The following is an 18,929-nucleotide window of genomic DNA, read 5'->3' on the forward strand; positions in this document are numbered from 1 at the left end:
AAAGGGTGCAAAGGGTCAGTGGTGATTTTTCCTGCCCGGTTTCTGGTTCTTGTGTCGTACAAGTCTTGGAAATTATTTTTTCTGCTGTTTTTACTGTGCGTTGCAGTCTGTTCCTGTCCTGTTTTGTTGCTGCACCAAACCAGATGGTGATGGATGTGTACAGGACAGATTCAATGACTGCAGTGTAGAACAGCATCAACAGCTCCTGTAGCAGACCATACTTCCTTAGTAGAAAGTACATCCTCTGCTGGGCCTTTTTGATGATGGAGTTTGTTACACTCCCATTTCAGCTCTTGAGGAATGGTAGTGTGCAGAAACTTGAAGGCCTCCACAGATGACACCGGGCTGTTGGATATTGTAAGGGGGAGTAGTGTTGAGGGGTCTTTCCTAAAGTCCACTATCATCTGCACAGTTTTGAGGGTGTTTAGATCTAGACTGTTCTGACAGCACCATAGCACCAGCCACTTCACCTCCTGCCGGCATCTGCAAATTTCAGGAGTTTAACAGTTTGGTCACTTGAAGTTCTGTCATTAGTGTAGAGGGAGAATAGCAGTGGGGAGAGGACACATACCGTTTGCACGGTAGAGAGAGAGAGAGAGAGAGAGAGAGAGAGAGAGAGAGAGAGAGAGAGACACACACACACACACACACACACACACACACACACACAGAGAGAGAGAGAGAGAGAGAGAGAGAGAGAGACACACACACACACACACACACACACACACACACACACACACACACAGAGAGAGAGAAAGAGAAAGAGAGTGTGTGTCGCTTTAGCAGTAGTGACGTCATTTCAACATGGCTGCACAGGATGAGCTAAGTAAGTTTTCCTCCCTTTTGCGTCTTTATTCTCCCACAATTTCGGCCTTGTATAATATTTGCTGTCTCTCACTGTGTTTAATATGAAGAACCATTGTCATTATATATTGTTACTCATGAGTACATTGTCACACATCCTGACTGTATAACAGAGAGCTAACCGGCAGCTTACTAAAGGCCCAGTGCACAGTCATGGTGCAATAAAGAAAGTGTCTGTTTATATCAGATTCGGTGCGTTACGCTTTACTTCTGTGCACCAAAAGCTTTATTAACGTCTCATATTCGCTTATGATTAAGTGTCATTTAGAAGTGACGTGTGAACTAAGTTAACTGGATGTCTTAAATGAGCCCGAGTCTATGTTCGTTGTTTAAGTTTGCTAGCTAGCTAACATGCTAAACTAATAGCACATTAGCCGGTGTGGTCAGTTGTTTTCTTGTTTACTTGTGTTTTAAAGTGAAGATTAATGTTAAGTGATTATGTTATATGTTGTGAGGGGATTTAAGCCCCTGATTTGCGTGTGTATGTGTTTAGTAACGCAACATTATTCAATTTGTCAAGACATAAATGCAGTTTGCTGTTTGTCAGCAAAAGCACTTTCTAACTATCAAACATATTTCTTTGGGTATTTCAAATGTACATGGTACAAAATGTATATATTTCAAATGTACATGGTACAAAATGTTAACCTCATTTTCTTGTTCTCCTTCTCATTTCTCTACTTCATTGTCTGTGTGTGTCTCTCTGTCTCTCTCTCTCTCTCTCTCTCTCTCTCTGTCTCTGTCTCTGTGTGTGTCCCTCTCTCTGTCTCTCTGTCTCTCTGTGTGTCTCTGTGTGTGTGTGTGTGTGTCTCTCTCTCACACACACCCTCTGGCTTTAGATCAGCTGGAGCGTGTGTTCCTGCGGCTGGGCCATGCTGAAACAGACGAACAGTTGCAAGATGTCATATCGAAGTTTCTGCCACCTGTTCTCCTCAAGCTGTCCAGTGCTCAAGAGGGAGTTCGCAAAAAAGTGAGTCCACACCGAAGGCATTTTCACACAACGGTCTCAAGGCTGCTTGTACTGAATGTCCCAGATGTGTCGACGTTGATGTGTTATTGATAATTAACTTCTTGCTGCCAGTTAAAGGTGGTACAACCAGTCTACATTTCGCCATTAAACAGAAAAATGTGTGATCAGGGTTAGTTTTCTCTGCGGGAAGGTTTATGTACCATTTGTGGGAGGTGTCCACAGGGTCAGCGGGTAATTAAAACTGTTTAATTAATAATGTTTGTAGCTCCTGGAACATTCTGCATTTAAAATTGTAATGTTTAGCTACTTGCTGTGGTATAAGAGGAATAAAACACTTCAGGACGTGCATAAAGGGTGCTAATGTCAAATGATATTTTTGTAAAAACACTTCATCAGGATTCTGTGTTTGTCTAATTAGAATGGGCCATAATAGCTGTTAAAGTTAATGACTCATGCATCCACTGAAAAAATGCACTTCCCTCTCTTAGGCTCAAACACAATAAGCAATTAACAGCAAGGGTTATAACTATGCTCTGTCCAGGTTATGGAGCTACTGGTTCACTTGAATAAAAGGATTAAGAGTCGTCCTAAGATTCAGCTGCCTGTTGAGACGCTACTCGTGCAATACCAGGACCCAGCAGCGGTGTCTTTCGTCACAGTATGTAAACACTAACACCCAAACCTTCCGAAACTCTTTAATCCCAGTCATTGCTTCCGAGTCCATTTGCTCCTGAAATTTCCATTAACTCTGACTTTTGTGTTTGCAGAATTTCACGATCATTTATATAAAGATTGGATACCCCAGACTGGACGTGGCCAAACAGTGTGAGCTTGCACCCACTCTGCTCACAGCCATGGAAGGCAAACCAGAGCCTCAGCAGGACAGGTAAAGAACGTCAGACAAAATAGATCTATTGACTTTTGATCTATGGATCAGTTAGGAGAAATATCCAACACAAATGATTCCAGTATTCATTATAAGGTGGAGAAAGCATTATAGGTCTGAGTTGTTTTTTTTCTTCCCCCATGTTCACACACACACAGAGCAATTTTATCACTATTGCCCCTTTTCCACCGAGGGAGTTTGAGTGCTGGTTCAGAGCCAGAGCCTAATTTAGAACCAGTTCTTTCTTTTTCGACAGCCAAAGCACCGGCTCTGAACCAGGAAAAGTGGTTCTTAAGTAGCACCAAAACGTTGCTGGTCTAGACTTAGGATCTGCTTGCGTCAGGGCTGTGGGCGGGGCTAATGTTAGCACATTTGATAATGTACCTTAAGTATACTAATGTTTAATACACGTTTATTTTACCACAATATGATCAATTATCAGCACACATGATAGTAGGGAGCTACATGCTAAGGCTAACTTTTTTCTGTGTTAATGATAAAATAATGTTATGTACTTTCTCGATTACAACCTCCGTTTATACAAATTACATGGAGCTGCACGGACACGTTGGATTCGCTGCGTTTGGATGCCAATGTAGGTTCGCAAAGCCATGAGCATTATCAGTAAAGCAACATCCGCCATTGTTGTCGTGTTTGTGTTTGCCGCTGCTGCGCTAAAGTTGCTGGAAAACGTGATACGTATACAGTCACGTCACACTCGGCGCTGTGATGGCTCTCTAGCTGGTGGCAAGGCAAACCGGTTCTTAGGTTTGCCAGTGGAACCAACTTTGAACCAGCACTCGGTTCTTTTTGTTGGAAAAGGGGCATATGAAGTTCCTGAGCTGTTCCTATTACTGGTGGCCATAGTAATAACATGTATCTTTGGTGATATCAAATCAGGACATGCCTAGACATTGAAGCTCCATCTTGGTAGTACATTACTCATATTTATGATTCATTTTCTGTTTTGTTTTGTTTTTTTTTCCCCTCAGCCTGATGCATTTGTTAATTCCCACTTTATACCACATGAAGTATCCGAACGAGCCTTCTAAAGCATCGCCGTTTGTCCTCACAGAGAAACCCAGGACCGTTCATCAGCTTCTGGAGTTCATGCTTGATGTCCTCCTGATGCCTTACGGGTGTGTTAAAAAATAAATAAATGAATGAATGAATAAATAAATAAATAAATAAAAATGCTAAAAGGCAAAAATAATGAATTCAGTATTTCTTGTATGTGGTTCCCTTTGGAGCTTAATTAGAATATTTTATGATTAGAATATGGAGGCAAGACTGAGTGGTAGTAGTAAAATAATTTTAACATTTTAACCAATGTTTTACTTATTTAAAAATAATTAAATGTTTGACATTTATTCGAAAACATGGAAAAGCAAACAAAAAAAATGTATGCCTTCTGAATGGGATGTCTAATCATACTGGGTTTATTTTTAAGCTACCAGAATGTCCTGTGTGCTAATATAGTCAAAATTAGTGTTAATGACAAGCAAAAAAAAAGGTCTAATTTAACAAACATGGAAATTTTTTCCAAAAATGGAAATTTACCGAAACAAGATTTAGTAGAATGGTTGACTCATTTTTTTAGTGTTGAGTTAAATACATCATTTGAAAGCAACTATACTGTTAATATAAGACAGAAAATTGCATATATGAACTGATCCAAAACATAAACATGTAGAGATGACTTGTTCTGCACCAGTATAGTCGAAACATCATTACAGTTACACATGAGCTCTTGTAACAGATCGTACGAAGCTTAGCGTCTAGGTTTGATTAAAATATGAGTTTGATAATAGAGAAAAGTTAGTTCCTAGTACAAGTCAGCTAAGTGTGTCAGCTAACTGCCACTTCTTTTTATCAGGTTTGTGTTGAATGAGCAGGCAAGTCGTCCTGCACCCTCCTCCCCACAGGGGAGTGCTGGAGCAGGAGGAACAGTTCAGAACCTTCCTCAGCCTCCTCCAGGGATGAGCCTGTATGCTGTTAAAAGGGTTATTGGCGAAGCCCAGTGGAGTCCTGAACAGCTGGAGCAGGTACATTTGGAAAGAAAGTGATAGTGTGCCAATGTAAATGCAAATACTTGATCAAAGCATACGCATTTGAATATATTCAACAACGATCAAGGACACTTCCATGTTGTAGACGAAGTGTTCAGAGTACTGCTGCATCAAAGACTGTCTCTGAGACCAGATGTTAGATTTGCATCTATAATAGTAGCTAACAAGCTGCTCACAGCCAGTTTTTGGGTATAGACTATTGGTAAAGCACACATGCACATCAAAACCCATTTGTAGCGTAACTGTTCTTTGTGTAGTGCAAGCTGGGGATCGTAAAGTTCATTGAGGCGCAACAGGTACCCGAAGTGGAAACCGTCGTCCACCTGGTTGTTGCGTCTAGCGACACCAGGCATAGCGTTGCTACAGCAGCTGACCTGGAACTGAAAAGCAAACAGAGGTAAGCGGTGGTGTTTTATTATTAGTTTTTATCAGTTAACAAGTTTTGATTATATCAATATAATCATCGTTTTGTGTTGCAGCATTATTGACTGGAACAATCCGCTTATCATCAACAAAATGTTCAAGGTGTTCCTGGGAGATATTCCACTCAAAACAAAGGTGTGTTTCTAATTTTATTTGAGAGAGTCTGCAAATTTTTTAACTTGCCGGGATTTTTATTAGAATTCAGGTTGTACAGAATACGACCATAACGGGAAGCATGGTGGTTGAAGCACAGGGTGGTAGCATCTTACCTTTACATAGCACGTTACATTTGGCCTCTTTGTTGCTTAAGAATTAATTATTGATGCAATGTGGGATGTTCAATGTTTTGAATCTTTTATTTATTTATTTATTTTTTAATAACCAAACCTTGATTGATACTCACATGTAAACTCAATAATGACAAATGGTTGCACCCGCTGTATATTTTTTTTAATAATTTTTTTTTTTTTTTTTTACGTTTGTAAATAATTTTGCAAACTGAATTTTTCTCTAGCTTAACTTTTATTTTGTGTAGACTTGACATAAGGTTGTAACACTATAGCGTTTAGAAACGTTCAGCGAGTGTGGCTGTTTGTGAATGTCACGGTATATCAGATAGTATCTATTAGGCAATTTGTGTTTTGTTTTTTGCTTTATGTTCATCATTTTCCTCAGGGTGCCACAGTGAAGCGGGAACTGAAGCATGAACCAGTCAGCACCCGGGTCAAGATGAAGATTCTGCCACATTTGCTTCGCTCCAGACTCGCTGCTGAGTGTTTTCCCGCAAACATCCAGGTCAGAGAGATAAATTGATTTTAGGGATGCGGTTAAAGTGTTGGACTACTGATCGGAAGAACATGAGCTCGCATCCCAGGTCCACCAACGTGTCACTACTGGGCCCCTGCCCAAGGCCCTTAATGCTCGAGTTTCTCAGTTGTATAAATGTAAATAATAATAACAATGCGAGAAATATAAATGTAATTAATCTTAATGGTTGCATTGTGTGTTTTAGGTCGTCTACGATGGGCTGTTTGGAGCCAACACCAACAATAAACTCCTGTCTCTCACATTACAGTTTGTGCACCATATCTGTGTTGTGTAAGTTATATATATTCTTCTTGTAGGATTTTAACTGCTATTGGTAAAGTATCTTAGTCCTCACAGTGTAAGATTTTTTTAAAAACAGTTTAGTAGCTTTAGTATTTTTGACCATTTTCTGTCTGCAGGTGTCCTGATACCAATAAACCACTGGGGCTAATGCTGCTGAATGGTCTTACAAAGCTGATCAACGAGTACAAGGAGGTTGAAACAGCTTTCCTATTAACTCTTCTCTCCTCTTAAGCATCAACATAGAATGAATGAACATAATATGAAATAAACAGTGGTGTTCATTTTGCTCTTCAGGATCCTAAATTACTGTGTATGGCCTACTCAGCTGTTGGAAAGCTTTCAAGGTAATTCTGGTATTTATTCGGTCCTCTAACCTAAAGGAATTTTTTTTAGACGAAAAGAAAGTGTGCACTAACTATTTTACTTCATTGTAGTCGAATGCCACAGCTCTTCACTAAAGACATAGCCCTGGTCCAGCAGTTCTTTGAGTCCATGTGCAAGGTGAGTCTGTGTACAGCGTAACGAAATAGCCGCACCCCGAGCAGTGCTTTATAGGGACTGAATTCCGACATGACCTTTTTGAAATAGATTCTGTTTCTATTTTCATGTTAACAGGAAGAAGCTGACGTGCGCCTGGCTATACAAGAGGCTTTGTCGATGATGGTGGGTGCATATGTCAACCTGCAGGGGGCACTGCTCAACCTAATGGAGGCACTAGTTGCTGCATACATAGGAAAGGTTTGTCCACATGACCTTTTGTTTATATATCGGCTTGTGAATGACAAAGAAATTGCATTATTTCAAAACGTATGGTCTAAACAGGCCACAGGATCTTTATTCTTTAAGAAAAAAAAAATTCACTGTTAGTTATTGCACATTGTTGTACCTCAGCCGGAAGTCCAAGTCCGTCAGGTCGCAATGAAGTTTGCCAGCATGGTGTTTGCACCAGACCACGTTCCATCCAGATACCTGCTTCTGTTAGCTGCAGGAGATCCGTAAGTCAATATAAATACCTCTTATGACCTGCCTATTTCTTTAACTTCTACTGCTTCAAAGATTTGATGTGTTTAATTTTACCGTGTGTGTTTGTTACTACGTCCAGCCGTGAGGAGGTGTCTGGAGAAGCCCGGCGTACTCTCAGGTCTCTCTCGTCTAAGAAAGAAAGAGGAGAGAGAGAAAAATTCAAGCCCATGCCTTCCTTTGCTGAGATGGTCAGCTATGTACAGGATAAGGTCAGGTTGTCTGTAATAAAGAACTTAGAATAATTGGTTTTGCTCGAGTCACGAGTTGATAAACTTGAGTTGTTTAGCGTATTAATATCCTGTTTATGTTGATGTGTGTTAGGCCTCTGAGAGGATGAAGACTCCGGCCAAATACATTGTCGGAACTTCAACACTTCCTTTTAACCCTGCCACGTTTGAAGAGGTGAAGAAAATCAATCTCTCTCAATATCTCTTTGTCTGCACGGCTGAAACAGGCCTGACTTTTCAGCAGTTTTAATATGAATGGGTATATTAATAAGTAATGTGAAAAGACCTTTTTTTTCCTCCCCAGATTGTTTTATATCTCAGGATGTGTTTGGCTCATAGTGCCGGGGCCACATCAGCTTCGCAGAGTTTGATGGACATGCAGGACGATGCTCCTGTTGTTGGCCAATACGTGAGGTCTTTGCTCGCGAACGAAGCTCCGCCCTCTTCCTCTGCACTTAAAGGAGGAGAGACCAATCCGGTTCAGCTCTACATGGATCTGCTGCAGCAGCTGCTGTCCGCGGTAGGAGGTAAATGATATGGCGATCAGAACGAAATCTACATGAGGTTTCATGCTATGACCTTTAGCATCAAAAGAACACACAGAATGAGATTATCCACAGGTGAAAGCTTTATTACTTTTAAAGAAAATTCCTGTTTATAAGCTAAGCTTCTTATGGAAAAACTTTACTGCCTCATGGTCATCTGTTCACTCGATGGAATCGTTCAGTCAGTTCCGTTCTGTTGGCCGAACTTCTATTTACTTTTCCGTCCCAGAAATTTGGTGTTATTTCTGAGATCGTCAAAATGAAACCTGTACACGGTCGCGTCTAATCATGAGCTTGTTTTTATCACACACTCTAGAGTATTCATTAAACTGGGTCTTGTTTTATTATTATACTGTTTTGTGTGCATTCTCTGCAGGTATTCCAGTCATGTATTGCTTGCTAGAGGTGGTGTCTGTCTGTCCTCAGAAACTAGCTCCCAGGTTCGCCAACAAAATCGATTGGATAAAAGTGAGTGGCTCGTAAAATCATTTTACCCAACGATATATATCGATCCAGTGTGTTGACAGTTCCTTGTTGGTACGGTTGTGTCAGGGTCTGATGAACACCAATAAGGAAGACATGCGGGAGCTAGCTGCTCAGCTCTACGCCGTGGTTGTCTCCACCATGTCTGGCAATGAGCTCAAGATTGCTGTGCATAACTTGATCAAGATCGCTAAAGACATTCACGTATGTACTTTTACTTTGTTCTGTATATTCTGAAGCACCTGTAACTCACACACACACTTGGCTATGTTTGGCTTGCAGAGATTTTCAAAAAGGGGGCACTGTTACACAAGTCCTGCTTCGGTAGCTTTTATGTGCATTATTATCGAAAGGAAGGAAAGTGTCACTAGCAATAAATAAATAAACTGGTTAAACAATAAATAAATAAACTGAATAAAGTGTACATTTTTTTGATAAAGCAATTAGATTTATGCTGCCAAAAGCCAAAAGGTTGGCACCATTTCGACTAGAAGTACCCGGGTATTCTGTAACACTGATGCTACACACTACAGACATTACCTTATGAGTTCTGAATGTCTTCATGTCTTTCCTGTTGTTCTTATCATTTAAAAAGATATGTGGTGGTGGTGATGGTAACGTTACAGGCAGAGAGGAATGGGGCGGCTCAACATTAAAGGATTTTTATTGTCTTAATTCAATTTTAAAACAGAGTCCCGAGTCTCAGCATGGTGCCATAATGGCTTTAGGATACATGGTGGGTAGGTACATGAGCCGGAGACACGGCTCGACTTCGCTCGAGAGGACAAGGCCGTCCAAAGACGACGAGGAGATGATCACCATAGCGACCAAAACCGTCGGTATGGCCATTCACAAGCAAAAAGTATACAAACAAGGAGCACTTTGTCACGTTCATATAGTATAAGCAAATATGTTTCCAAGCATCGTATCATTTTGTGACATTAAACTTGAACACCTTCACAGTCATTCGAATCCGTTTGAAGCTTCGGCTTACAATCGGCATGGCGCAAAAAATCATGTCCGGACACTATTATTTCACATCCACAGTATGGTTTCAGACAGTTGCCACATAGGGAGACATCACTTTAATAAAGCAATATGTACGTGCATATATACACAAGTGGTCAATAGTGTATATGTATAATAACAGAAGCCAATGGATTTTGGGCCATTACTGTATTTTGTTTGGTTTACAGATACAAAAAAAAAAATCTTCAATTCCCAACAGATTGTACCCCAGATGTGAGCTCATTTCTCAGTGCTCAAATGCTCACAGTATTCAGTTATATAGATTTTTATCACTCATGCCTAGTTAGAATAGAAGCCGTTCTTTTCCTATTGTCTTGTTCGATTACAGAGCCAAGGCTATTTGTGTTAATCATTAGAATAGATGATGATGTGTGCGAATAAAAATGAATAGGCTTTGATTATGGCTCCTTAAAAACTCAAAGAAATGCTGATGCCGGGAAGGTAGAAATGAAGACTGACACAGAACTGATTTCCTCTGCAGGGGCGTTTTTGGACAGCTCCACTCCCTTGTTGACGATCGCTGCCGTAACAGCTCTGGGAGAGATCAGTCGTAACGGCGAGCTGCTAATCCCAAGCGAGGGAGACGGATTCAGCAAACTCAGCCTCGTGGAGAACCTGCTGGCGAGGATAACGTCAGGCAAAGAGAGCTGCAAGGTAACATAGTCGAGCCCCTTGACCTTTCTCCATTTCCGTACAGATAACGTGATGGCGTGACACCGGCATATTGCCCCATTAGGTTTTTGACTATTACGATGTTGCCTTTTGTCACATACACGCTGATTCATCATAACAGGAGCCCATCAGATTTATTCAGCTCATGTTAATGTTCCTGTTAAGTGTTTTATAACTAGAAGTTCTTTACGATGGCGGTCATTTGTGATCGAGTCGATTATTAATAAATGATGTGTTTTTCTGTGGTCAGATGAAAGAGCGTGTGATCCAGACCCTGGGGTTTCTCCCAGTGGGAGATGCGGAATTCCCACATCAGAAAAAACTCCTGCAAGGCCTTATGGATTCAGTAGAGGTAGCGTCATCCTGCTTTTACGTCTTCTAGTATTGTGTCGAAGTGAAGGGAAGCGATGAAATGGATAATTACGGCTGACCATATTTGCCTCTGATTGCCTTATGATTTCTCTGATTTTATTTATTTATTTATTTTTTCTTTTCCCATTTGCTCATCTCTCTCACACTCGGACTCTCTCAGGCCAAGCAAGTGGAGCTGCAGTTTACTGTGGGCGAGGCCATAACGAGTGCCTCCGTAGGGACCTGCTCAGGCGCAGCCAGAGATGTCTGGACTTGCACTGAAGACCAGTACTGTCCTCCTGAGAGTGAGTGTGTACGCAGCAGCGTGATTAAACAGCGTTGTGTGCGCACGAGTGTGAGCTTTATATAGTCCTCCTCAGTATGAGCACATACTGACATCTATATCAGATGAGCGTATAGATTTTTCGCCACACCTGCAGTGTATTAATAGGGTTACACACTCCTCTCTGTCTGTCTCAGATGTGCAGAGTAATGACGTCTTGTCTTGGGCATTGAGCGCCATCTTGTCTAAGTACATAGTGAGTCAGAATCCTCACGTGCGCCAGGCCGCCTGCATCTGGCTCCTCTCGCTTGTAAAGAAACTGAGCCAGCATAAAGAGATTCGGGTAACGTACAGACACTACACACTCTAATAATATATAATAATCAAATACCGTACCTGACGTATTTAGCTATATAGCTGTGATGTACGTTTGTTTGTTTTTATACGTAGTCTCATCTAAAGGAGATCCAGACAGCCTTCATTTCCATATTATCTGACCCAGATGGTGAGTTAAGAATGACACTTTCTGTAAGGAGCTGTGCTTTTTATGTCACTTTTATAACCGGGATAAAGTGTGTGTGTGTGTGTCTGTGTGTGTCTAGAGCTTAGTCAGGATGTGGCGTCTAAAGGCCTGGGCTTAGTGTATGAACTGGGAGGAGAGCAGGATCAACAGGAACTGGTGTCCACTTTAGTAGAGACTCTTATGACCGGCAAAAGGTATTTCATTTCCATGTTACATTTATGAATGAGTGCAGTTCGTTACACAGTACTTTACTTTACCTGGAGTACGAATTCAAATTTAATAAGAGAATAAACGACGGCAGGTTACATACGAAATAACGAAGGTTTGTTATTGCAGGCCGTTAAGGCAAAACATTAAAGGTTTATTAATGCTGCTCGTTTGTTTATTTAATATTAATGAAAGAGATCAGAGGTAAGACTGTGTGTGTGTGTGTGTGTGTGTGTACCTAGAGTGAAGCACACTGTATCTGAAGACACTGAGGTTTTTCAGGGTGACTCTCTTGGCAAAGCTCCTGATGGGTAAGTTATTTGTGTGGTTACCGTAGGCTTCTTTTACTAATACACTTTAGAATTCATTCCAGCCCTATTATGTCCTGCTACACAGTTAGATAACCAGCTTTCTCGATCGACAGGCACGGCCTCTCAACCTACAAGGAACTTTGCTCTCTGGCAAGTGATCTGAACCAACCAGATCTCGTTTACAAATTCATGAACCTGGCCAATCACCATGCCATGTGGAACTCAAGAAAGGTGAGCTTTAGCGACCTGGTGCTTTGTCCATTCGTCTCTCAAAGTATTCACTTGTAGTTACTGTGTTATGATGGTTAATTTGACAATATACATATCTGTTGTACTGCTTCATATGTAGCTGATGTGACACAGTTTCCATGTTTCATCGTCATTGTGCCTCTTGTTGCAGGGGGCAGCATTTGGGTTTAACATTATTGCAGCTAAAGCTGGAGAGCAACTTGCACCGTTTTTGGCCCAGTTGGTGCCACGTCTCTACAGGTACCAGTTTGATCCCAACCTGGGCATCCGACAGGCCATGACCAGCATCTGGGACGCCCTCGTCACTGACAAAACTATGGTACTGTTTTATCCTACACATTAACCGCTTATATTCTTCTGACTCCAACACACAAATAGCGCTATTTTACTACTGTAGCCCACAGTAGATATGGATTTCAGGAACTTTCGAAATTTAGATTTGCATTTGTTTTTTTTGTGGTTTTTTTTGTTTTTTGCATTTCAGGTGGATAAATACTTCAGGGAGATTCTGCAGGATGTCATTTCCAACCTGACCAGCAATATGTGGAGAGTCCGGGAGTCCAGGTAACAAGCAGTAGGGAAAAACCCTGGGAGAAAGTGTTCTGATAATTAAATAAAAATGACTAGAATAGAAGTCCAAGGTGATCATTCTTCTTATCTCCTTATAGCTGCTTAGCTTTAAACGATCTGATTCGCGGAAGGCCGGCAGACGACTTCATAGAGCGTCTAACCGAGATCTGGGAAACACTTTTCCGGGTTTTAGACGATATCAAGGTATCAAGACATAGACACACAGCCGTGGAAGCCTGTAATTTGTCCACTTGGTCCACTTCTTGAGCGCGGCATGTTTGTGTATTTCAGGAATCAGTCCGAAAAGCAGCAGATTTAACTCTGAAGACCCTCAGTAAGGTAAAAAAATAATAAAAAACAGCAGCAACCTAATAGTGTTTGGAAAGCAAAAGCAAAACGTGTGTGTTTGTGTGCAATTCGCAGATATGCGTGCGCACGTGTGAATCAACAGGCACGTCGGCTAAAAAAACAGTCAGCGTGCTCCTGCCCATTCTGCTCGACAAAGGCATCGTCAGCAACGTGGCTGAGGTTCGCACACTCAGGTAGGAAACGGGTTTCTGTAGCTTAAAATACATGTTTTTGATCAGCAGGTTTCATGCCTGTGTGTGTGTGTGTGTTAGTATTCAGACTCTTGTGAAGATCAGTAAAGCAGCAGGCGGCTGTCTGACGCCGCACGCCCCTCGTCTCATCCCGGCTCTGCTGGAGGCACTGAGTGTACTCGAACCACAAGTACTCAACTACCTCAGTCTGAGAGCCACAGAGCAGGAGAAGGTGAGCAGCACTCAGTATTCTACCTCACAGCACTGAAATACTCCCGAGGCATGGTTCGTACACGACAGGTTTTATTTATTTATTTATTTATTTATTTATTTGCCGTATTTGAATTGGAAAAATCAAAGCTTTTGTGATATTCTAGCTATGGGAGAGAACTAGGTGATCGACTAGCTCAGGGGTCGGCAACCCGCGGCTCCGGAGAGCAAGTGGCTCTTTCATCCCTCTTCTGTGGCTCCCTGTAGATTTGGAAAATAAATATTTTATTTAAATTTATTTTATTTTAGTTCCTTAGTTTTTTAAAAAATGTAATTCTAAATCCTAAGATTATGTTGCTCTTGTAACATCAAAATAAACCGTCTTTAAATTTTAAAATTAAAGTTACAATTTTTAATGGCATGAATACGAAGAGGACTCAATTAGACATTGAACATTCTATTTGAAAGTAACCTTCAACCCAGCGTCTTTTTTGTTAAGGTTAGTTCAAACTGTTAAATATTTTTGTTTGCCTACAGAAATAAAACTTCGTTTACTCTGTAGCAGTTCATTGGTTTCATAAATGCAACACACTACAGTTTTTTCTATACTTTCCATAAAGGTAAAAAACTATGCTTTTTTTTCTGTGGGAAACGGGTCCAAATGGCCCTTTGAGTGTTTCAGGTTGCCGACCCCTGGTCTAGCCGGTGTTCTAAGGAATATGTACTACACGTACATGTGCACGCTTAATGCAGCAAGAATCAAGACCTAAACGTGCCTGGACGTCCCCGAGAACACTGTTAACACTAAGGCGATTACTCATTTCCCTTATCGCTATTGACCAGCTCCAAAAATACGCGTTCTCCTACTGAGCCTGCGGGGATAAAAAATGGTATCGATGCATCCTTTCTCTGTTTATATGAGTAATCAGTGAACTTGTGATCTCAATCAAGTGCAAACGAGACCCTATTCCCAGTGTGAAATCTGAAGCTGTTCTCTTCTCATCACAGAGTGCGATGGATACAGCCAGACTGAGTGCAGCAAAGTCCTCACCTATGATGGAGACCATTAACATGGTAGGAATTCATAAGGCGTGCGCCAGACTAGCGCTCTGTTGCTGTGCCAAAACATGCATTATAGCCGGCAAATGTTATTTATTTATTTATTTTGGTGCCGGATACAATCTGAAAGCTAAAAGCACTTACAGGGCTTTTCTAATGAGTTCATCGTTACCTGGCCGAAGCGCTCCAAATTTTCAGTTTTGTTATTTTGATGTCATGCGTGTGTGTGTGATATATGTTTGATCGATGCAGCGTTGTTGGATTGTTGATCCTGATGCTCAGGAGGTGTCACGTGTCGTCGTTTCTATAGTAACAGTGTGTACACGGGGACTTTTAAAGCAGATGCTCAACATAAACAGATTTAAAAGGGGAATTTTTTTTATTATTATTCTTTTATTTAATAAATAAAGATGCTTGTTTGTGTACGTTGCAGTGTTTGCAGCATTTGGACGTGTCTGTTCTGGGGCAGCTGGTTCCTAAACTTTGCGATTTGCTAAAGAGTGGAGTCGGACTCGGTACCAAGGTAAATGTGTAAACGCATTGTGAGACCTGTATGTGTAGACACGTCTGTTTGTGTAGCACGTAGTCAGTGATGTACGGATGTGGTCTACAGGGTGGCTGTGCCAGCGTGATCGTGTCACTGACCGTACAGTGTCCTCAAGACCTCACGCCTTACTCGGGTAACTAACATAATACGTACAGCTTACCGTATCTAAACGTTTATGTCCACCCGCCTCCAGCATCTGTGTTTGTGGTGTTTATGTTTACAGGGAAACTAATGAGCGCGCTCCTAAATGGGATCCATGACCGCAGCGTCGTGGTTCAGAAATCTTTTGCCTTCGCTATCGGTCATTTGGTCAGGGTGAGTAGATGTAGCATGTACAGTAGTTAAAATAATAATAATAAACACTTGTGCATTCATGGTTGTGTTTTCCTGCAGACAGCAAAGGACAGCAGTGTGGAGAAGCTTCTGCAGAAACTCAGCACTTGGTATCTGGAGAAAGAAGGCAAGATTCGACTATTTACATTAAGATTATTTACATTGCCTCCTACTTGCAGGTATCTTCATCCTTTGATACCCTTTTCTCTCTTTCTTTACCCCCCAGAGGCCGTGTACAAGTCATCCTGCTGTTTGACGGTCCATGCGATCAGTCAGTACAGTCCTGATGTGTTGAAGGCTCATGCCAGCGTGGCTCTGCCACTGGCGTTCCTGGGCATGCACCAGCAGCCGGACGATCAAGGGGACAGCGCAGATGCCAACCTGTGGGCCGAAGTGTGGCAGGATCACGTGCCTGGTAAGGAGTAGAATGGAATGGGCACACGCAGATCACCATGAGATTTTATTCAAAGTCGTTGTTTACTGTAGCACTGTTGTAAGGCTTTTGTCAGCAGTAATCACCTGGTTATTTGAAGCCATGTTAAGTCTCAGCTGGTCATTCAGAGAAGCATAAAAGCTGGGATTAAGTAGAACGGAAGTGTTTTAACAGAACTAACACTTCTCTTCGCTCATTCCTCCACTCGCTGCAGGCAGCTTTGGTGGAATCCGGCTCTATATGCCTGAGCTCATAGCCATTACACAGAGAGCTTTGCAGTCTCAGTCCTGGAAGATGAAGTCTCAAGGTGGAGCCGCCATGGCAACCATCGCCAAGCAACAGACAGGCTCGCTTGTGGCTCCTCACTTGGGGATGGTGCTAAGTGCATTACTGCAGGCGCTGGCTGGACGCACGTGGGCTGGGAAGGTGAGCGCGCACACCCACACCTTTCTCTCTCTCTCTCTCTCTCTCTCCAAATATACAGAACATCAGGAGTGCAAGCATTTTGAATTCAGGTTAAAAATGTGATTTGGTTATGGCTGTACATAGATTTTGGGGAATGTAACGTGTTATCATTTATCTTTTTAGGAGGAGCTGCTAAAAGCCGTTGGGTCTGTGGTGTCGCAGTGCAGGTTAGTCGGTTAGACATTTAGACACATCCATACGCATTTAGATCTTTATATGTTCTCAACATATACGTGTGTGTAGTGTGGAGCTGCAGAAGCCCGCAGCAGGTCAGCCAACCGTGCGTCAAGTGTTGGACATGGTGCTAAAGGAATGCAAAAAGGAGAGTCTGGTTTACAAAATGGCCGCCTTACGGAGCGCAGCCAATATTTTGGAGGCGGCTAAAGAGGATCGCTTTCAGGAAATGGCAGATATTCTGTTCCCGATCATTAGAAAGGTAAAGTGACTGCAGAGTTGAGAGAGAACTCAATGCATTAGATTATTATTGGCACCTCTTTGCCAACATAACTGAGTTTTTTCCTATTTGATGAAATTAGAGAATTCAGACTGAGGAATCTGTGACACCTAACCATCAAAAATCTTTTCAGATCTTCCAGAGTCCATGGTCCTTTATTACAGACACTATGCTTCAGAGCTGTTTGTTTATTTTTGGGCAGCAGAATTTCTGATTCTGAGTGCATCTCTTTTTCATAGTGTCTTGGTTTTGTGGTGGACAGCACTTGTGTTCAATTTCATGTTTTTTTTTTTGTGGTCATCAGAATCGACCTGCGAGTGCCGGTTCACCAAATCAGGAGGACGACGAAGACGTGAAAGAAAGAGAGCTGCAAACCGAACTTTTGCTATGTGCATTTGAGGCGTTGGGAAAAGCCTGGCCCAAGAACGTGGAGACACAGAGTAAGTGATTAAGATGCACATTAAGGAGATGTGCTAATGACAAAACCGATACAAACATAGGAAACGAAGATATCTCGCGTCTACTCGTCTTTGCTCATGAATGTGTGTGTGTGTTTTGCAGATCAGTACCAGGCAGAAGTGTGTGGATTAATGTGTGACAGACTGAAACTGAGCACCTGGAAAGTTCAGCTCGGTGTCTTACAGGGCATGAAGGCTTTTTATCACGGGTGAGGAAATGCTTTCATCCAGCACATTCTATATCCATCCAACATTACCTACTTTTCAATACTTTATTTGATTCGTACCCGACACAGCACTGTAATTAGTGAGGCTATAAACCAATGGAGACCAAACCGAATCAGCCTTTTATTTATTATTCTAAAATAATTTGAGTACAGTATCGAGTTACTCCTGTAGAAAATCCAGCATGTAGATATTCAACATATCTCTTGAACCCTGCCCTATATTTCCAGGCAGCAGTCATGTGTTCATGTTAAACAACACCTAATTTGTTGCTTTGTCTTTAGATTGCTGCTGTTGGAAAAGGGCCATCAGAACTCGCAAGTGTTGACTGCACTTCTGACAGAAACCTGCACTTCACTCACATCACCACTGGGTAATTACAGCTCTTCAATAATCAGCTAATTATTAACGATGAAGATTTGATACTTCAGTTTTGTTTTTCTTTTAACGTTTTCTCCAGAAAACAGAAGTTACTCCTCCATAAGGACTGAGGCCTTGTCTATTTTGGAGCTACTGCTTAAAAGGATCGAAGGTAGACGACTTCTAATTAAATCCAAAAAAATAAAAAATATTAGCGTGTGCTGCTGTCTAGTACTTTCTTGCTTGTAAACTATGCAAAAAAAAAAACACACAATTTTTTTGTATTGTGTATAGAGAGCGACCAATGGGATTGTCTGTGTGAAAAGAGCCGGCAGCAGCTCCAGCGTTCTCTTGCCACGATGGAAACAGACAGCCGTCCTGAACTGAAAGACAAGGCCCAAACGCTGAGAAGAAAAATACAGGGTCTGCCTTAAACAAACCTCCTCACATAGGAAGACACACTTCTCTACAGTCATAAGACAAAACATATTAAAATGAAAACCGCAGCTTTTGGCACAGAGGACAATCTTACTCCTGATAAGAATATGTTGAGATGAAATAAAAGAAAAGAAACAAACAGCGCTTCTATATTAAAACACACCGCCGCTCGATGTCCTAGATGAACTTGCTGGACATGATGCAGGTCGTTTGTACAAACTCTGTGCCAATCATTTTCAATAGCTTTTACTCCTTGAATGCAGTTGTAACCAGGTTCTAGATGATCCAGATGTGTGTATTTAAGTTTTCTGTGTTCAAAGCAACTACATAATTCATAAAAAAAAAAAGAGAGAAAAAACTAGCCTGAAAGGTTGGGGGTCAGACTAATGATACTGCCACTTTACTGTTTATCTCTACTGTTGAACACGTCTTCAGTGGGTTGTGTGACTACTGCTTTCTTCCCTCATTCCACTTTAGTAAAGAAACCTTCTCATTACTGTCCTCTTCATTAGTGTGATCTTGGAGTAAAGGAAACTATGCCATAAATGTTGAAATTTGTGTGTGTGTATATACTTTACATTAGGTACTTGCATATTAATACATTGCCCTC

At 41.5% G+C, this 18,929-nt stretch overlaps 1 protein-coding gene across 1 annotated transcript; it reads left to right on the plus strand.

Annotated features, from left to right (window-relative positions):
• Nucleotides 1-680: 680 nt before the first annotated feature.
• Nucleotides 681-18,873, plus strand: ecpas (Ecm29 proteasome adaptor and scaffold). Its single transcript, XM_027174479.2, has 49 exons — nucleotides 681-829; nucleotides 1,707-1,837; nucleotides 2,379-2,495; nucleotides 2,605-2,723; nucleotides 3,716-3,862; nucleotides 4,600-4,768; nucleotides 5,050-5,189; nucleotides 5,272-5,350; nucleotides 5,891-6,010; nucleotides 6,228-6,313; nucleotides 6,442-6,517; nucleotides 6,620-6,669; nucleotides 6,760-6,826; nucleotides 6,941-7,063; nucleotides 7,217-7,320; nucleotides 7,428-7,557; nucleotides 7,670-7,750; nucleotides 7,880-8,102; nucleotides 8,497-8,588; nucleotides 8,673-8,807; nucleotides 9,295-9,442; nucleotides 10,114-10,286; nucleotides 10,555-10,656; nucleotides 10,837-10,960; nucleotides 11,136-11,281; nucleotides 11,389-11,443; nucleotides 11,541-11,655; nucleotides 11,911-11,979; nucleotides 12,093-12,210; nucleotides 12,380-12,547; nucleotides 12,713-12,792; nucleotides 12,897-13,002; nucleotides 13,090-13,137; nucleotides 13,222-13,340; nucleotides 13,419-13,569; nucleotides 14,556-14,621; nucleotides 15,040-15,129; nucleotides 15,220-15,286; nucleotides 15,377-15,468; nucleotides 15,547-15,613; nucleotides 15,713-15,901; nucleotides 16,134-16,345; nucleotides 16,508-16,551; nucleotides 16,628-16,820; nucleotides 17,143-17,278; nucleotides 17,400-17,505; nucleotides 17,806-17,894; nucleotides 17,982-18,053; nucleotides 18,176-18,873. The coding sequence occupies exons 1-49, from the start codon at nucleotides 808-810 to the stop codon at nucleotides 18,313-18,315; spliced, it is 5,496 nt and encodes a 1,831-aa protein (XP_027030280.2). The 5' UTR covers nucleotides 681-807; the 3' UTR covers nucleotides 18,316-18,873.
• The last annotated feature ends 56 nt before the right edge of the window (nucleotides 18,874-18,929 follow it).

The sequence above is a fragment of the Tachysurus fulvidraco genome, chromosome 7 (assembly GCF_022655615.1).
Source record: "Tachysurus fulvidraco isolate hzauxx_2018 chromosome 7, HZAU_PFXX_2.0, whole genome shotgun sequence".
Lineage (NCBI taxonomy): Eukaryota > Metazoa > Chordata > Actinopteri > Siluriformes > Bagridae > Tachysurus > Tachysurus fulvidraco.